A 20,515-nucleotide genomic window follows, 5' to 3' on the forward strand; every position below is an offset into this window, starting at 1 on the left:
GCTAGCTGGATCAGCGTACATGGAGAGGCACAACCAAGTGGCTGGGATAGTATACAGGAACATCTGCAACCAGTATGGAATAGAAGTACCCAAGTCCCAATGGGCCATACCACAGAAGGTGGCTGAAAACAACAGGGCCAAGGTTCTGTGGGACTTCAGCTTCCAGACTGACAAACAGATCCTGGCTAACCAACCGGACATAGTGGTGGTGGACAAAGAGCAGAAGAGGGTGGTGGTGATAGATGTGGCGATCCCAGCTGACGCCAACATCAGGAAGAAGGAACATGAGAAACTTGAGAAGTATCCAGGCTTGAAAGAGCAGCTGGAACGGATGTGGAAGGTCAAGGGTTGCGTGGTCCCCGTGGTAGTGGGGGCACTTGGGGCAGTAACCCCCAAACTGGGAGAGTGGCTCCAGCAAATCCCAGGAACAACATCTGAAGCCTCAGTCCAGAAGAGCGCAGTCCTAGGAACATCGAAGATACTGCGCAGAACCCTCAAACTCCCAGGCCTCTGGTAGAGGACCCGAGCTTGAGGATGACATGGATATCACCCCCCCGCCGGGGGTGAGGAGGAGATTTTTTTTTTCTCAAGGCCGTATAAAGTGGGGTTTCAGAAAAATGTGTATATAGCACAGGGGTGGTTTATCTTCCAAACAAACAAAACAACCAGAGATCTCATGGAGCTATTTGTTTGTTCTAATACTCATTTAGTTAATACATAAAGGAGTTAAATTATATGGAACTCAAGAAGACTTTATGAACAATTGTCAAAATGACCCCCTAAATTAAGTCATGTGCGGGCCTGAAACATGTGGCGAGTGTTCAAAAAAAGTTAGCCAATATGCTGTACTACATGTAAAGTCGTGAAATGCACCAGAATCAATTAAACTCAACTGAGCCATCCGGGTAGCTATTACAAATAATTAAACATTTCAAAATCATGAACTTGCCTTCCTGTTTGATTAACTTACAACCTGCAAATCTGGAACTGGTGCTTTAGCTGAATCTCAATTCACAACTGCTATTTGCTGAAGGTGTAACAGGATTAACAATGCTGCGTGAAATCACACCGAAAATGTTTCAACCAATTTAAAGCACCACATCCATTCAGCAGCACAAGCAGTGACCACCTACTCTCCGTATAATCATGTAAATCCTGTTGTAATTCTGTTAGCAGCCAGCACTGCACCCGATTTCACTTAAGCATTTAAAATTTAACTATAAAAAACAACACACAGACTGTGCATGTTGATAGAGGCGCTTTCTTTAGAACCTATAATAAGCATGTACAATCAGAACAGTGACTGAGTCCATTCAACTCAAAAAAGGATTTAGAACATGTTTGCTAAACAGGTCTCTCACATGGCTCTAAAAGGCAGTTTAAGAGTCCTGCTGAATGTAGTGTTTAGTCGTCATGTGGGTCTGACAGGAACTGCCAGCACCAGAACTCTGCCAACCCCACAACCCGTTTATTCTGTAGTAGTCACACTTATTTTCCTTTACACTGGTGATATACACTACACCGTACATAACCTTTGCATCACTCACACATACGAACATTCATGAAATTAATTTAACAACCTCCCAATATTGCATGTCAATAGAACTATACGGAATAAAGATCTCTTTAGGTGATCCGATAATGAGTGGAAAGCCAACATGCCCACATCCTCTACACCTGGCATTGCGAAGGAGTTTCCTGTGACCACTTGCTCGGATTTCATACGTCATTTCCGCTGGAGGAAGGCAGCCAAGCACATTTATTATGGCAGACTTCTGCTGCATTAGTTTTCAGGCAGAAAACGTCCAGTGAATCCTATTTTATACAGGCTACATGTACAGGCCGTTTCAAACTCCTCACTCGAGCAGCCCGTGAGACGACAAAATGCAGCTGCTTTCGAGTCTGCTCTTTTAGCCACACCACCCGACAGAATGCTATGGAAGCACATTAGAAGTGCAGCGTCAAGTTATAATCAGTTCAGCACAATTTCCAAACAGACCCGGGCAATCTCTCATCTCATCTCATTATCTCTAGCCGCTTTATCCTTCTACAGGGTCGCAGGCAAGCTGGAGCCTATCCCAGCTGACTACGGGCGAAAGGCGGGGTACACCCTGGACAAGTCGCCAGGTCATCACAGGGCTGACACAGACACAGACAACCATTCACACTCACATTCACACCTACGGTCAATTTTAGAGTCACCAGTTAGCCTAACCTGCGTGTCTTTGGACTGTGGGGGAAACCGGAGCACCCGGAGGAAACCCACGCGGACACGGGGAGAACATGCAAACTCCGCACAGAAAGGCCCTCGCCGGCCACGGGGCTCGAACCCAGGACCTTCTTGCTGTGAGGCGACAGCGCTAACCACTACACCACCGTGCCGCCCCTACCCGGGCAATATGACCTAAAATTATTTTAAAAAATAAAAAATGCGCAATATTTGACATTTTCACAATAACGAATTTCATCATGCCATGGAAATAATGCTCAGAGACAATCGAACACGACGGCACATGCAGACCAAGTATACAGACGCCAGGGGTCCAGACGGTGCCCTCACCCACTCCTGTAGAAACCTGTGGCCAGATCGGGCTGGTCAGACACCTGTCACAAACGTGTGCTGCTCCCAATCCAGGTTGCTTGTTCATAAGCTCCAGTGCTGCACTTGTGCACTGTTTTTGCTCTTTACTCCAGAAATCGCCTTTCATCCCTGGTATTTAGGCCTTATTTTCTGTATGGTTTCCCACCCCCCTTACTTACTCCAGTTTTGGGATAATAAAGCCCCCCCCCCAATCTGGTATCTGCTTCTCCATCTCCCACTACTGCCAACATTAGTACAAATATTAGTACTAATATTTATTAAGCTAGTTCTGTGCATCATGCTACACTATAGAGACTCAATGTATTAAAACACTGCAGCAACCTGTCCATTTCTGCTCAATCGCAATAGTCGTGATATTCAGTAGGCTGACAATATGACTGGGCGATTGATCGTCGCAACTCATGAGGATTAAATATTTTTCAGCTCAGGCAACGAGGCAGTCTTTTAGTTGGTCTTTCATTGCTATCTACATCAAGACACATTCATGTTCACACTACAAATGTGATGTGGCCATATGCGTCCCAGAACACCTCCAAATGTGATTTGAGTAATCGGCTCAAGGCCTCTACGAGACACATTTGACCCCATTCACACCTGTATTTTGTGCCATCCACTTGTGATCCCATGACCCAGGGTGCATGGGGGCCCAAGAGGCAAAACAGACTGTGCTCTCTGGCTGGGAGTGATGGCCCACTCTTTTACCCTGTCCACACTAGGGATTTTGTACTGATACGATACTACTTTTGTACCGCGACACCTGTCCACACTAGCAACTATACCGGTACTGTAGCGGTATAACTGTATCGGTACGAAACCCACAAATGTATGGGTTTCGTACCGGTACTGTAGCGCTTCGCTGTAGTGTGGACAGATGAAGCGGTTCTGTATCGATACAAATATAATGCGCATGCGCAAAGTCACACACCTCAATCGATGTCTTCGCTGAATAAAATAGTGAAGAACGGAGATTCGTTTCTTTCTTTCTTTCTCAACTGCCTCGCGCGTTTTATACGATTCAACTGAATAAATGACCACCAGAAATACAGACTGTACATTGACAACAAAAAGCGCACACACGTTGTTTCATCCACCATATTCTCGGAAGGAAGTTACTCGGTAACCACGGAAACATTTCACGCATGCGCATTTCAACTACCGTGAAAGAAAACCGCAAACATTTCTCGCTAGTGTGGACAGATGCACTAAACTGTACCGGTATGGACCCTTTTCACGTGACGTCACGACAAACGCGGCCGCCATTTTGGACATGTACTACCAGTAGTTTACCACAGCCAACATTGAGGAACGGCAGCAAAGAAAGTGATTATTTTCAGCAAGACTTCCATCATGCCACTATATTGTTGTGCACCTAGATGTAGTAACCATCAACAAACAAGGCAAGGGTTATCATTTTATCGGATCCCGACGGAGAAGATGGATAGCGGCCATAAACAGGAAAGATTGGCAGCCCTCGGCATACCAACGCTTATGTAGTGACCACTTTGTTGGAGGTAAGACGAATAAAATTAGCCAGAAAAGGCATTACATTGCTGTTAACATTCTGTGGCGGCGAGTGTGTAACCAAATAGGCTAAAATAACCCATTGTAACCTCTTTGTTCTTCTGTAGTAGCTATTGTTGACTAGCTAATGTCAACAACATCATAGCTGGTATGTTACTGTAGCAATGTTTACGTTCAGTCATTTGGATGACTGTTAAAACCTTTCAGTCTCAAGTTTTTCCTTTACTGGATTTACTAGTTTACTGTAATTATGAACCAGCAGCTATTTACACCGGATCCAGTGTAAATAGCTGCCGGAGCCAACGTCCGAGAATTAAGCAGCGCGCTCTGGCTTGCTCCCCATCAAATTAAGCAGCGCGCTCCGGCTTGCTCCCGGAGTGCTCCGGCCGAGGTTCCGGAGCGCGCTCCGGCTTGCTCCCCATCAAATTAAGCAGCGCGCCGGCTTGCTCCAGAGCAAGCCAGAGCGCGCTGCTTAATTTGAGGGCGAGCAAGCCAGAGCGCGCTGCTTAATTTGAGGGCGAGCAAGCCGGAGCGCGATCCGGAACCTCGGCCGGAGCACTCCTGGAGCAAGCCGGAGCACGCTCCGGAACCTCGGACGTTGGCGTGTATGTGTATGGCATGGCAATGGGTTTTTAACGACATAGGTATACAGATCATGTGGGCCGAAGTCAGGTAAAGACGAGGGCTTCGTGTACTTCCGTACGTCAGTGAACAATCCTGGTGGAAGCAGGTAAACGTCATTCTCTAAGCCTGCTAACCTCAATTTTTGTAAATGCCTCTCCCTCTGCTCGCCCTGTAAATGCCCTACGTCGCTGGATAGTGAAGGTGTTTTCTGCATCTCGCTCCTTTTTCTTTTATGTTTTTCGTTTGTCGCCTTCCTCGCATTCAAACTGATTCGAGCCGAAGTCCACTACATGTCCAAAATGGCGGTCGCGTTTACGAAGGTCACGTGACTGAAAAGGGTCTATACTTTGTATTGATACAGTTATACTACTATCGTACCGGTATATATGTGAACACAGCATTTCTCGTGTCAATCACAGACATCTGTGCTCATGCATATGGAACAGGTTGGACTTGTTTATTAAAAAAAAAAAAAAAAAAGCAAATATATAGCAGTTGTTTTTAGACAAGTGTGTTGGTGACTGAGAGCCATACAGTATTTCAGTTCAGCAAAGCCTGACATTTCCAGAACTATACAAACAATAAGAATATACAGAGTACTATAAAAAGGGGTGTTCACATGGCACATATTTGCATCGATGCTGCACTGATGTATTTTGCTGCGATATATCTTACACCGGTGTAAATTTTGTGGAGCGTTCACACGTCACAAACCTGCTTACTAGAGAGAAGCGTGTTAGCACCGGTGCAGCCCCACTTGCGTTCACACGGCAGTTTTTGCGACCGTGCTATATGATAGTAATAATGCGGAAATGAAATATGCGCATGCGTGAAAACGTACTTCCTTTTCCCGGTTGTCATGGCATCACCAAGCACCGGGAAAACAACGTGGATGAAGACACCAGTGTTGCCAGATACTGCTGACATTTTCCAGCCCAAAATATGTTCAAATCCGCCAAAATGCACTTAAAACCGTCCAATCTGGCAACACTGGAAGACACGCAGTTCTGTTGATATTCGCCATTTTGGAAGCGCAAAATACCAGGATGCAAATTATGCAACGCCCGTATATAATCAACTCTCCTCATGCGTAGCGAGTCTGCCCCTGTAGCGTTCAGACGGCCCATTTTATAAATCGGTGCTGCCCCGCAAACTAGCATTTACTCTGGAGTAAATTTCTTAAACCACCTCCCGAGCAGGGTTAGATTTGCACTGGTTTAAACAGCTTTCAGGGGCTACACCGGTATAACTTTGTACCGTGTGAACGCTCTACCGGGGCAGCCCCGGTGCTACACCGGAGTAAAAGTTGCCGTGTGAACACCCCTAAACAATATTTGCCTTTTCTCAAGCCGCCACCACACACACACACACACGTTATAGTGTGCCTACTGAAGTGTACAGAAATCCGTCAAAAATCCCAACACTGAACATTTTCACAATCAATTAAATACAACTGAGCCATCCAGGCCACCCCCCACCCCACACGTTATGTGGTGTTAAGCCCCTGCTCAAAACTGAAAGGACACGTGTAGTCCTCCATGGGCTCCATCCTGGAAATCTCCAAGCGATGACTGCTCACTTTGTGATTGGATCATGTGCCAGTGAAGGTCAAAGTGGCAGTACCACTAATCTGGAACCGTAAAAATAATTCTACACTTTTCTTGGCAGGAAGAAAATTGTTTGGTCTGTTACCAAGAAGCAGGAATTTTATTGAATTAGTCTTGCAAGCCAGACTTCTAGTATTCACTAGAGAGAGTCTGACACTTTTCAAAATTACATTACATAGCCAAGATGCACTTTTCACAGAAAGGTGCAATTTGACTGACGCAGTAGATAACCAATCATAGACCTTTTCCTGTAACCTGTTTATAAACGCAGTAAATTAAAGGAGTACATCATCAATCTACTGCTCCAAAAAGCTCCAGAATTATTGTGCCCTTAGTAAAGATGGGTGTTCTTTAAAAAAAAAAAAACACACATCCTATAGTTAAAAGGTCACAGAAATTGAAAAATGTAACTAAGAAATATGTTCCAAGAAAATGCAAAAGTAAAAATACCTTACCAAAAGTATGCATCACAATTATTAGCACCCTTGGCCAACCAAAGGAGGAGGCAACAACAGAAAGAGAAACCAACCTTCTTTGAAACAATGTTTATGGATGACTGGTATACAAAAACCAGATACCATCACAAAAAGGTTCTGGAAAATGTAACCAAAATTCAAGAATTTTTTTTTTTTGGGGGGGGGGGGGGGGGGGGGGGGGACCCTGATTATGTTATGGCTGTTTTTTTGTGTTTGTTTTTTGCGCCCTAAATGATAATTGCATCATCAGTTTTTCTTTGGCAAATCAGACACAAGGTACGCCACCACACTTGCCGGAGCAGTTGAGGGTTAGGTGCCTTGCTCAAAGGCACTTGAGTTAGTTCTGCTGATTCAGGGAATCGAACCTATTTTAAAAGGAATAATAGGTTAAGAAATCTGTATGCATTTTATACTTTGTGCAACCTCCCTCTGTCAACATAACAGCACAGTCTTTTGCAGCCTTCCTGGATAACACCGAGCGAGCAGCCCAAGACGTCCCCTGACTACTGAATCTCTCCAGATTCTGAACCTCCAGGGTCCTAGTCCCACTCTTTTGTGATAAGGATTTTTTTTTCCAAAAATTCTTCCAAGTTTTGATTTCTCTCATATTTTCAGTGTGAGCGGTTTCTTTCTTTTTATTAATCTCAGCTTTAGCTTTTACATATTGGGTGCCAATACTTCTAGAAGTGACTGCATGAGGAAACTGGGGTCTCTCAAAGCTATTATAATTCATTTTAAAAATAAAATGCCAACCAAGTTTCAATAAAGAGGTTCACCATAGTGTATAAGTGCAACTCAAAAACAGGAAAGTTGGACGTTTCAGTGTCCTCAATAATGAGTGCTCGGAGACCACAATATCCCCCGCTGGTAACTGTCATAACTAGTAAAATGCAACTGAATTGAACAAAGTTGCAATATGCGTATTACTGACATATAACAAAGAATCCTGCCAAGTATCGTGAAAGTCCTCCGATGGACAGACATCATCCCCCTTCAGGCCTTTCGGCCAGCAGGGGATAAAAATTGAGAGGAGTCAATTTCAGAAGGTGGGAAAAAAACCGACCACAACTCGTGAAATTGCCAAATTATAAATTTTGTTAATCAAGGGCTATAACTCTGGTAAAATGTGACTGAATTGAACAAAATTGTGAGGTGTATTACCGACAAAGAATCCTGCCAAGTTTTGTTAGCCTAGTAAACTAGACCCACCCGCCTAGCGGCCAAAAATATTTTTGCCTACGAGTGGGTCTAGCCTCGCACCATATCAACAACACACCCCGGGCATCAAATCGTGCCCGCCAAATCACAACGCAAGGTTTTTATTTGGATTCTTTGGGCGGGCTTTTGCAGGAGTGACGACAAGGCTGCGCGACGCTGGAGAAAGCACAACAGGAAAGATGGCTACAGGCTAGTGAACAGCGCGCGTTTGACTCCGCTTTGGAATCAGTTTGAGAAGAATTAGACTTGGCGTTTTCATTGAAACATGAGCAGGAAGAGGCTCTCCGCTCATTCCTTTTCAAGAAGGACGTTTTCGCTGTTTTGCCGACCGGCTATGGCAAAAGTCTGATCTACCAGCTGGCTCCGCTCGTAGCCAAAAGGATGGGCTAGTTTGTGCAGTACGAAGAATTAATAAACAGCTTTGAAACATTACTTTTTGATTGTTTCTTATTTTCTCGTTATTTTAAATTTAAGGGAAATTATTTCACCAAACACCACTAAATAAAAACTCTCAAAAACAGTTTAAGCAAACACTTGAAAAAAAAAAATAAGAGAGTGTATGTTAAGTATGTGGTACAGACTCCAAACTTGTGGTCATTATCTCCAAACTTCTTAAGATCTAGAACCTGTTTATTAATTAATATGCATTTTGAAAAATTATTTATTATTTCAAGGCCTCCCCCACTACTTTCTGTCGCTCTGACTACGTCACAGTTGCGCTGATTGGTCAGAGCGTTGGCTTATATGCACAGAGACAGTTTGAAAGACAGCGGGTTGTTCCTCCCACACCCTTCGGAAATGTCTACGACCGAGACCAGACTAAATATTCACATTTAGTCTGGCTTGCCAGGCTAAAGTTTTGTGAAATTCCTCCAAAAATTGAGAGGGGGGAATTGATTTCAGAAGGTGAGTACCCTTTCTAGGACGGATGGACAGACATCGCCACAACATAATCCCCCTTCAGGCCTTTTGGCCAGCGGGGGATAACAACTTGCTGCACACCATGATCACAATCATGACCTGCACATGCATACCTACACACAGGTTACCTCTGCATGGCCGTGCTGGTGAGTTGGGTGGAGTGAAGCTCTCCTTCAGGGACAAATAAAGGTAGCTGGTGTTAAGCCCTTGCTCAAAACTGAAAGGAGACGTGTAGTCCTCCGTGTGATCCATCCTGGAACTCTCTAAACAATGACCGCTCACTTTGTGATTGGATTACGTGCCCCCACGCTGCTTCTGTATCATATGATGAACAGGCCAAGACAGCGATGGAGTGCTAAGGAGTTCTTGTAAACGGCTGAACAAGCATTGTTATCTTGTACTGGACTCTGCTTCATGCCCTTCCCCCCATGTTTCTTGGCTTCCAAGATAAATGAGAAGCCACTTCTCTGTTGGTCATGTGACACTGAGGATGTAATCTGTAGTGGCCCAGATTACAGTTCTAATCCATCTCAAACTGCCTCTGCACAGCACAGAACTGGGTGCTGCCATCTACATGCACCACTAAAACACCACAAATGGGGTCAGCTGAATGAAATTTCAAAAAGAGATCCAAAAACAAAGTAAACTTAGGCAAATGAGTATTCCCCAAAATAGCTTTGGATGCCCAGAAACATAACTGGCAAGGCTAAAAGTGGTAGTTTCTATAATTTAATTAAAAAAAAAAAAAAAAAAAAAAAAACTGCTGTGCAAGGGGGCAGGAAAGGAGACTGAGAGTTTGAACCATGACAACGTCATAATAATAATAATAATAATAATAATAATAATAATAATAATGTTAAATTTATATAGCGCCTTTCAAGAAACCCAAGGACGCTTTACAATAGTAGACAAAGAAAGAAAAAATAAATAAATAAAAAGAAAAAAAAATAAGTAAAAAGTCCACCAAGTAGGGGTCAGGATGTAATTCCCGTGGTGTAGCAGCCACAGTCCCACCAAAAGGCGCACGAAAACAAGTCCCACATCTCCAGCACCGCCGCCGTGACGCCATCAGCAACATCGCTCAGAACATCACGCCATGGATCCACAAAGCGAGCAGAGAAGCTCTGCCACGCAAAGCGCTGGTGTGTCCCAAACCGCCTGCACAGCCACCACGACACCACCAAGCAACATCGCTCGGAACATCACGCCAAGCATTAAAGCACAGAGCGCTGGACAACCACGATGTAAAATGAGCAACAAGCTCACTGCAGTCCACAGCTGGGAGCACAGGCATCACCCACAGCGAACCAAGGCCTGGAGGGAACCGACGCCCAAAACTAGGTCTGGAGCTACACCACCACCGGTGGAGAAAACACTCAAACATCAAACTATGTAGCCATCTGTACCCGGGTGTCTTGGAGAGCAAAACTGGCTATGCTCTGTGGGTGAGAGGGATGGTGTGCTCACTCTCCTCTGGCACAGTGACACTAGCAAATTGCAGATATCCATGAGCTCATGTATGTGGAAGAGGGTAGATAGCATTTTCCTCTGTGTGTGTTATGCAGCCCTGTGACTCAGCAGGAGCAGCAGTTTGAAAAAAAATATGGTAGCAAGCTTTACATAAAATCACCCTCAGGTTTGCTGATGCCATTATGGTTCATGCTACAGTACATCCTGCACTTTCACACTAAACAAACTACTAACTAAATAAGATCAAATAATTTCTATTAGCAGTGTGAAAACATGACAACCAGAGAAACTTGTTACTTCCCTGGTGAGTACACGAGACTTTACTGAAATACAAAATGCTGATTTTTAAGATGAGGATTAATGGTTAGTAAAGCAAATAAAAAAAAAAGTCTGATTTTTTCTCGTTACAATGACATATTAAACAATTTAGTTATCAATATTCGCCTGTTCACTTTCATTTAATACAAACCTTAACGCAAAAACAAGCAGCGCGATAGGTTTCTGGTATTTAAAAATTGATGCAAGTAACATAAGAGTCATTAAAGCATATACGCAGAACCATGGCCTCACTTTATTTATAAATGCCTTGAGACCTCAAGAATGGCACAGGAATAGTTTTAAGCATGAACAATAAATCTAATCTAGTAATTTTTACAATTAAAGTGATTTATATACAACCCCGATTCCAAAAAAGTTGGGACAAAGTACAAATTGTAAATAAAAATGGAATGCAATGATGTGGAAGTTTCAAAATTCCATATTTTATTCAGAATAGAACATAGATGACATATCAAATGTTTAAACTGAGAAAATGTATCATTTAAAGAGAAAAATTAGGTGATTTTAAATTTCATGACAACAACACATCTCAAAAAAGTTGGGACAAGGGCATGTTTACCACTGTGAGACATCCCCTTTTCTCTTTACAACAGTCTGTAAACGTCTGGGGACTGAGGAGACAAGTTGCTCAAGTTTAGGGATAGGAATGTTAACCCATTCTTGTCTAATGTAGGATTCTAGTTGTTCAACTGTCTTAGGTTTTTTTTTGTCGTATCTTCTGTTTTATGATGCGCCAAATGTTTTCTGTGGGTGAAAGATCTGGACTGCAGGCTGGCCAGTTCAGTACCCGGACCCTTCTTCTACACAGCCATGATGCTGTAATTGATGCAGTATGTGGCTTGGCATTGTCATGTTGGAAAATGCAAGGTCTTCCCTGAAAGAGACGTCGTCTGGATGGGAGCATATGTTGCTCTAGAACCTGGATATACCTTTCAGCATTGATGGTGTCTTTCCAGATGTGTAAGCTGCCCATGCCACACGCACTAATGCGACCCCATACCATCAGAGATGCAGGCTTCTAAACTGCGCGCTGAAAGCAACTCGGGTCGTCCTTCTCCTCTTTAGTCCGAATGACACGGCGTCCCTGATTTCCATAAAGAACTTCAAATTTGGATTCATCTGACAACAGAACAGTTTTCCACTTTGCCACAGTCCATTTTAAATGAGCCTTCACCCAGAGAAGACGTCTGCGCTTCTGGATCATGTTTAGATACGGCTTCTTCTTTGAACTATAGAGTTTTAGCTGGCAACGGCGGCTGGAACAGTGAATTGTGTTCACAGATAATGTTCTCTGGAAATATTCCTGAGCCCATTTTGTGATTTCCAATACAGAAGCATGCCTGTATGTGATGCAGTGCCGTCTAAGGGCCCGAAGATCACGGGCACTCGGCATGGTTTTCCGGCCTTGACCCTTACGTACAGAGATTCTTCCGGATTCTCTGAATCTTTTGATATTATGCACTGTAGATGATATGTTCAAACTCTTTGCAATTTTACACTGTCGAACTCCTTTCTGATATTGCTCCACTATTTGTCGGCACAGAATTGGGGGGGGGGGGGGGGGGGGGGGATTGGTGATCCTCTTCCCATCTTTACTTCTGAGAGCCGCTGCCACTCCAAGATGCTCTTTCTATACCCAGTCATGTTAATGACCTATTGCCAATTGACCTAATGAGTTGCAATTTGGTCCTCCAGCTGTTCCTTTTTTGTACCTTTAACTTTTCCAGCCTCTTATTGCCCCTGTCCCAACTTTTTTGAGATGTGTTGCTGTCATGAAATTTCAAATGAGCCAATATTTGGCATGAAATTTCAAAATGTCTCACTTTCAACATTTGATATGTTGTCCATGTTCTATTGTAAATACAATAGCAGTTTTTGAGATTTGTAAATTATTGCATTCCGTTTTTATTTACAATTTGTACTTTGTCCCAACTTTTTTGGAATCGGGGTTGTAGGTAGCAGTCTGAGTGAATGACCTTGATGTCCATAACGTCACAACAGGAAGTCTATCGGTCTCATCGCCACTTCCACTATACTAAAAAACAGAGCTAACTGCAACTTCGAGCCTCCATTTTGAGCCAATTTATCACCATGCCATGTAGATGTGTTGCTGCCAGATGGAGCAACATGACAGAAGGCCGATTTACGTTGCGTTCATGGCCCAAGAATGCTCAAACTGCAAAGATTTGGAAGCGTTTTGCAAGAAGTTCATGGGCACATTGGGCACCTATGAAGTGGTCTCTCCTCTGCTCTGCACACTTTACTGAAGACTCGTACGAGACCTCTGATCTGTTGAGGAGCGTTGGCTATAAGCCCGTACTGAAAGAGAGTGCAGTACCAACAATTAAAAGGAAAGAAAACTATAAGAAAAGGAAAGCAAGTTCAGTTGCACCAGTTCTCCCGGAGTGTGAGCCAAGAGTTGTTGCTAAAACCCGGGATGGAACGGGAAGTGACATATCGCTCGGGCAGAAACCTCCCCGCGGTTTTTGCTAAAACCGGTGACGTCCCGTTCCGGGTTTTAGCAATTGCCTGAGCTGAGCAGTAATGGCGGAGTGCTCAGTATGGAGAAAATGGAGAACGAGTGGACCAGCCGTCTGATTTCTCCACTGGATATGCTTGCCTCAGCAGCAATATCTCGCCCTTATGTGGAAGAAGCAAATGAACGGAGAACTGAACGAACAACTGAATGTCAGATGGTTTCAAAACAAATCGGCCGCAAGATTGGCCTTCAAGAAGCGAGAACACAGACCGATAAGACGCGACTCTCATTTGGATACAAAACAAAAATACCATCATTCGTTGTTTACCTGTATTTAGACTAATACATGTAACTTGTATTGTGTGTTTAAGTTACCAGTATAAGATTATTTAATTTGCTTCAGAATGTGATTGTCTCAGTTCATCTGATTATTTAATTAGTCTTTTACGTTTTATTAGTGAAAATGCATGCATGTACATGTATGTTGCATAAGTTAACACACCTATTCTGTTTTAATGAAAGTCAACCCACAATCAATCAGTGAAGTCAAAATCAGTCTTAGTTGAGCAAGACGGTAACAGTATTTCTTACTTTCACCATAAATTATGACTTTGGTCTATAGCTGTCAAAGGCCTCGGCCTTAAAACCGGTTCCTGCTGTGACGTCACGCACTCAGGGCTGGCTGGCTCGCTCGCTCAGTGGGGCAGCTCGGATGCCAACTTTGCGGTCGATTTTAACTCAAATATATATTTTTTTTTTTACTCCCATTTATGCAGCATACAAGAGTGAAGGATGGAGATACTATCCACTCAGAAATTTATTTAAAAAAAGGTTCTGCGTAATCTCCTTTAAGCTGTTCCCATTATACCAGTAGGTAACAGCCAGAAAAGTTTTCTCGACAACATGACCAGTCACTGGGCCAAGCAGCGGTGTAGGACTGTCTGCCAACACCTCATAACTTGTAGTCATGTATGTTTACCACGTATTACAGCATTTAAACATTATGCACTTTTGCAACTAGTTTGGGGCTTACAAGGGGGGGGGGGCACACCTTCGCAAAGTTAGTGGCAATACTCTGATGGAGGGTGGTATAATTCTAATGAGCTCCCCTCTTGGTGTGAGGAAGGGAGTCAAATCTGAACAGCTTGTTGATGCATGTTTTCTGAAATACGCAGGCCAAAAGAAATTAACTGGGTTGTCTTATTTAGAAGAAGCAGCCTTTATTGGTCACACGTACACTCAAGCATAGACTTAAGCACACCGTGAAATTCACCCTCTGCATTTAACTCGTGCATGCAAATACACACGCGTGCACAAGTGAACAATGAGCGCATGCACAAAAACACACAGAGCAGTGGGCAGCTATGCTACAGTGCCCAGGGAGCAGTTGGGGGTTAGGTGCCCTTGTTCAAGGGCACTTCAGCCCACCTTTCAAGGCCATGGCTGCACCATGTTAACCTAATCTGCACGTCTTTGGACTGTAGAGGAAACCAGAGCACCCGGAGGAAACCCATAGAGACATGGGGACAGACTTAGGCTAAGTTTACATTAGACCGTATCTGTCTCGTTTTCTTCGTGGATGCACTGTCCGTTTACATTAAACCGCCTGGAAACGGGAATCCGCCAGCGTCCACGTATTCAATCCAGATCGTGTCAGCTCCGGTGCTGTGTAAACATTCAGAATACGCGGCTACGCTGTGCTGAGCTCTAGCTGGCGTCTCATTGGACAACGTCACTGTGACATCCACCTTCCTGATTCGCTGGCGCTGGTCATGTGACACGACTGCTGAAAAATGGCGCGGACTTCCGCCTTGTATCACCTTTCATTAAAGAGTATAAAAGTATGAAAATACTGCAAATACTGCCCATTGTGTAGTTATGATTGTCTTTAGGCTTGCCATCCTTCCACTTGCAAGTGGTAAGTGATATGCGCTGGGATCACACACACAGCGGCTCAGTCCCGAATCACTGCTTGTTCACTTCACTCGCGTGCTCTGTGAGCTGCGCAGGGCCGGAGTGCGCACCCTCCAGAGGGCACTCACTGTTCAGGGCGGAGTGATTTGGAGCGCAGGATGCCTGCGGAGCCGAGCGTATCCGTGTATTGGCGTTGCTGTGTGCACGCAAATCGTGTATTGGTGTTGCTGTGTGCACACTAATCGTTTTAAAAACGTTAATCTGATGATCCGCTGATACGGTCTAATGTAAACATGGGCTTAAGCACACTGTAGGTGTAGGACTGTCCGCCAACACCTCATAACTTGTAGTCATGCATGTTTACCTACAACAGTAGACAGAAAAGAGAAGGAGCAAAATCACATCAAGAAATCACTTCAGAACTGCAGGTATCCCAACTGGACTTTCTTCAAGAGCAAAAAAAGGAACATAACGGACAAGGAGGATAACAGGAACAAACACAAGAAAACTGTCATTCCGTACACTTCTGGTCTATCTGATACCCCTTTTCCACCAAATCAGTTCCAGGGCTGGTTCAGGGCCAGTGCTGGTGCTGGTTCACAACTCGTTCAACTTGCGAGCCAGCTGAGAATCAGTTTGCTTTTCCATAGCTCACGGTGCTAAGGGAAGACACGTCATTACGTCGCTGTATACGTCAGTTACGTCGTTGTATACGTCATTACGTCACTGTATACGTCAGTTACATCACTACGTTTGCATAAACCTTGGCGTGAATATCGAAGCAAAAACACGGAAGTAGTAGCAGCAGCAACAACAATAATAAATGACTTCGCGTTTGTACAGCTGCTGCTTCTCGTTGCTTAAAAATGGCGACCTTTCGCGGTCTTGTTATTGTTGTTGGTCTTAACAACTCCACCCCCCCGCTGACGTAAGCGGTTCTTTCCTCTGGCCCAGCAGAGAGTTGGTGCTAGCCTGGAACCGGTTTTTCTGGCCCCAGAGCCAGTTCTTTGTCAGTGGAAACAGGAAACCCGGTTCCAAACTAAGCACTGGCCCCGAACCAGCCCTGGAACTGCTTTGGTGGAAAAGGGGCATGAGAAACTCAGGAGGATCTTCTACAAACACAACATCCCAGTACATTTCAGACCCAGTCACACCCTGAAGCAGAAACTTGTCCACCCTAAGGAAAAGAATAGCCAGACACAAACAGGACAACATAGTGTATGCAATTCAGTGCAGTGAGGGATGCATGGACTCGTATGTTGGGGAAACAAGACAACCGCTTCACAGGCGCATGGCTCAACACAGGAGAGCCGGTTCCTCAGGCCAGGACTCTACTGTCTATCTTCATCTTAAAAGTGCATATCCTGGACCAATTTAGTGTTTTTTTTTGTTTTTATATGAAAAAGTATGTCCCTTTACACACTCATCCAGAAGGTTAATTTTGCGCAAGGCCATCTGTCTACAGCAGAAAAAAAAAATAAAACGCATCTGGAAAAAAATCCCAAGGGAGTCTGGAGCCAGATTCGTGATGTCACGTGCGGAACCGCCAGCAGGCTGCGAGAGCTTGCATGGGTTCAGTGCACACGGTCTGTGTAGACCAGGTTTAGCAGCTAGTGATTTTGCATTGAAATATGGAATTGTCGCCCGAGCTTCTAAACCCATGGATTCATGCATCAATGCTCATCTATCTATTGTTACATAATAGTAATTAGAAAAAATATGATTTATGCATTTACATATTTCTTCATTTAGAAGAGGAGTACTGGCCACTGTAGGAGAAAGATTTCATAAGCTACACACATGGAATCTGCTAAGCAGGGTTGTATATACATTTGATGTGTTTGACCGGTCCCAACATCTCAAGCCCTGACACACACATCCCTTGATGCATGTGAAGTAAAATGTAAAGAAAACGTGACCTTGGGCGCTGTCCGAGACGACTGCCTCTCCAGTAGCTCTGTAGTTTTTAGCTCGACACCTCTTTTTTTCCCACCTTTTTAACTTTTCTGCTCTTCTTACAAAGGCATAGTGTGTTTTTCTTCATAGCCCATGGTTATTTTTAACTTTAACATGCAACCAGGAGCCAGTTTTCTCGCTTATTCGAGAGAGGAGCTGCTGGCCCTGAAAACAATGGGACGAGCCGGGATACAACACCCCATCCCGGCGGACCGGAGGAGAAAACCCGGGGGCTGCAAAGCGGGGCTAAGCTAAAGGCTAGACTAGCGGACAACCGACGGCGCTACAAACCATCCATTCCCTCCGTTATCATGGGGAATGTGAACTCGCTGCTGAATAAGGTCGACGAGCTATCCGCACTAAACAACCAGCGGATTTACCAGGAGAACAGCTATTTATTTTTACGGAGACATGGCTAACACACCTTGTGCCGGATGCTAACGTGGACCTGTGGGGATTCATTGCTGTGAGAACCAACAGAGACACTAAAGCATGCGGGAAAGGCAAAGGTGGGGGACTTATCATTTACGCGAACAGCCGCTGGTGTAACCCGGAACATTTCTCCGTAAAGACAGACAGACTTATGTTGCCTGGACTTGGAGCTGCTAGCATCATCTGTGTTTACATCCCTCCGAGGGCAGATGCACCCACTGCATGTGAGGGGATTCACTTTGTCACAGCAAGGCTGCAGACACAGCACCCTGAGGCATTTATAATCATTTTTGGGGACTTTAAACACGCTACTTTGGATGCTTTTTACCAGGCTGTGGACTGTATCTTTTTAATTTCCCTGAGGGAACCCTCCCAAAGGGATCAATAGAGATTTTTCTAATCTAAGTGTATTATCGGCCAGTGCTTTCGTGTTGTTTACTTTGTGTATGTGTCTTATCCGTGTACCACACAAAACACCGGAACACCTAATTTAGAGTATAGTCTCTCATTTCTTACCCTGGCAACAGTCAACTTGTGAATCGCCGATTTTCTTGGTCTTTTTCTCGGCTCTGCTTTGGGCCTTGGCTTTTTCCGGGTGCCTCGCACAAAGCGCTCCCATTTCTCTCTCACTGTCCAGTCTTTTGGAAAATGATGAGTACTAATCCCATCATGATTGGTGTTGCTACACCCTCCTACATCTGTTAATCATTTTAATAATTGTGAGATAACGTTGAAATTTGCAGAAAACCACCAGGTCATTTTCTCAAACAAACCTGATCTAGGATTCAGAAGGAGGCTTCCCGCACGTGATGTCACGAAAATCAATGTTTGCCAGGAAACCCAAATGCCAAGTTTTTTCAGAGGCAGACAAATTCGCCTCAAATGGCTTGATTTCAACTTAATTTTTCTGGTATTGCGCAAGGTAAAAAAAATTGCAAAAAAAAAAAAAAGACAGCTATTTGACCAAAGTTGAATATAAAATAGGAGAATTACATTGATCTTACTCCTGAATTTACCTGTGATATGCACTTTAACAACAAAGGACACTCATTTCAGGCTTGCAACATACACATTTTAGCCAGAGAGGATCATTAGTATGAGCGAGGAGTTAAAGAAGCCATTTTTGTCAACCTGGAACGGCCATCACTGAACAGAGGTTGGGGTCTAAGGCCCTGTCCACACAGTAACGGATTCAGGTGAATCTGATAAAATTGTTTATCGTTTTGGCCTGGTGTCCACATGGCACCGGCGTTTTGGGTACCCCAAAACGAAATCTTTTGAGAACGGGTTCCAGAGTGAAAAAATCTGGCAACGGCGCCGTTGCGAAGTCGTCTGGATGAGTAGAACGGATTTGTTTACGATGACGTCACAACCACATGACTGTCAGTGCTTCACGCCGGGTAGAAGTGTAACAAACTCGATGCGAGTTGTCAATAAATCCTATAACTTGATTCATGAAACGCGCTTACAAAATATTTTTTCACTGTGAATATTTGTGTAATGGTGCAAAGTGAGAGAGAGAGAGAGAATAGCCCTTAGGGCAGAGTCTTTAGTCCAAACACTGCGGAAGCAGTACCAAACCGCGCACCGCCTGTGTGCTTTCCAAAAACAAAAACAATCCCGCCAGCAAACATGGGGAAAAAAAAAAAAGGAACGATCTCACCTCTTCAGATGTTGGTTTAAGTCCGACAACGCATTCCTCAAAAAGGGCGTAGAACAACAAAGTAATCCATCAACGTGTAGCATTCAATTTATTCCGGACCATTAAAGAATTCTGGAGGATCTCAATGTTGGCGTACCGGCTTCCATCTACCCCCATTCATTCCTCTTTCCGCGTCTTTCATTTTACGCTACTGATTAATAATCAAAACTTTGCGTGGCTAATGCTACAGAAGAAGGGGTTTATGCGTATGCGTCTACTACTTCTATTGTTCTGGTGTCTCCGATGGGACCGTCTTACAGCGCACGTAGTGGTGTGGCATGTGTATTGCATCGTTTTCAGCAAGCGTTGCGTTGCCATATGGACCTGAAATTTTACTGATCCGTTGCCCACATGGACGTGATATTTAAAAAAAAAAAAAAAAAAATCTCGTTGCCGTTGTCGTGTGGATGTAGCCTAAGACACCATTTATCAGCCACCTACAATGCAGTCCTTGGCACACTTCCCAGAAAACTGAATGCACACCAAAACCCAGCTGTTTTCAGTGACTCACAGGAGGACAGAGAGAACCAACAACCATTGATCACCCCAACGACTCTCTAGGCCGTTCACACCCAGCCCCCAGTGACCCACACCAACAGGATGACTCAACGACACCTTAGGGCCTCTGCATGCTCTTGCAACAAGGCTTTCGCGGATAGCTTTTCGCAGACAGTTGTAATTTATCGTTGAGCGGGGAGTAATAGGCGTGCGTGATGTTCTTCACCGCCACAACGCAAGGGGGCGCAAAGTCGCTAGGAGTAGTTGGTGGGTGTGGTTAGTGGAGTGTTTATCCTCCGGTTACTTATAATGACTAGAACTGGAGTCGTATAGATGTACGTACTTCCTCACTTCCTCGATCAACCGCTCTTCGTGCTGCTCCATCTTCGCTCGTGTTTTTAAAAATGGCGGTAGTGAAACCAAACCAAACCGGGAAAGTAGGGAAGCGGAAGTGCGTGTACAGCGGATATAGAGTGGACCAATCAGAGCCCTCTTGTCTGCGACGCTGTCTGCGAGGCTTCTGCGGTGGTCACAATTTTTGGGAGGTGCGCGCAGAGCGTCTGTGAAAGGGGGGGGGCTACGCAGACGCCATCTGCGAGGACTGCGTTGTCAGCATAAATTGGCCTTTAGGATTGCTTTTTCATCCATGAGAGGATAAATACCTGATACTCCCTATTAGTCAGACAGAACTGAAGAAGCCTTTCGGATGAGAGGTGAAACATCTTCAAGAATCTTCAAGCAAGTCCAGTTGCTCTC

The 20,515-nt window shown here is 44.4% G+C and overlaps 1 protein-coding gene across 3 annotated transcripts in view; it reads right to left on the reverse strand.

Annotated features, from left to right (window-relative positions):
* Positions 1-20,515, reverse strand: part of tpd52 (tumor protein D52) — a 79,795-nt gene that overhangs the window by 38,550 nt on the left and 20,730 nt on the right. Inside the window, exon 1 of one of the 3 annotated variants that reach the window (XM_060942728.1) lies at positions 9,087-9,221. The exons of the other annotated variants lie outside the window; for them this stretch is intronic. Within the exon in view, the coding sequence (XP_060798711.1) occupies positions 9,087-9,221 (135 nt within the window). Of the gene's footprint in view, positions 1-9,086; positions 9,222-20,515 lie in introns of those variants that run through there. 3 annotated transcript variants of the gene reach the window in all.

The sequence above is a fragment of the Neoarius graeffei genome, chromosome 16, assembly GCF_027579695.1.
Source record: "Neoarius graeffei isolate fNeoGra1 chromosome 16, fNeoGra1.pri, whole genome shotgun sequence".
NCBI classification, from domain to species: domain Eukaryota; kingdom Metazoa; phylum Chordata; class Actinopteri; order Siluriformes; family Ariidae; genus Neoarius; species Neoarius graeffei.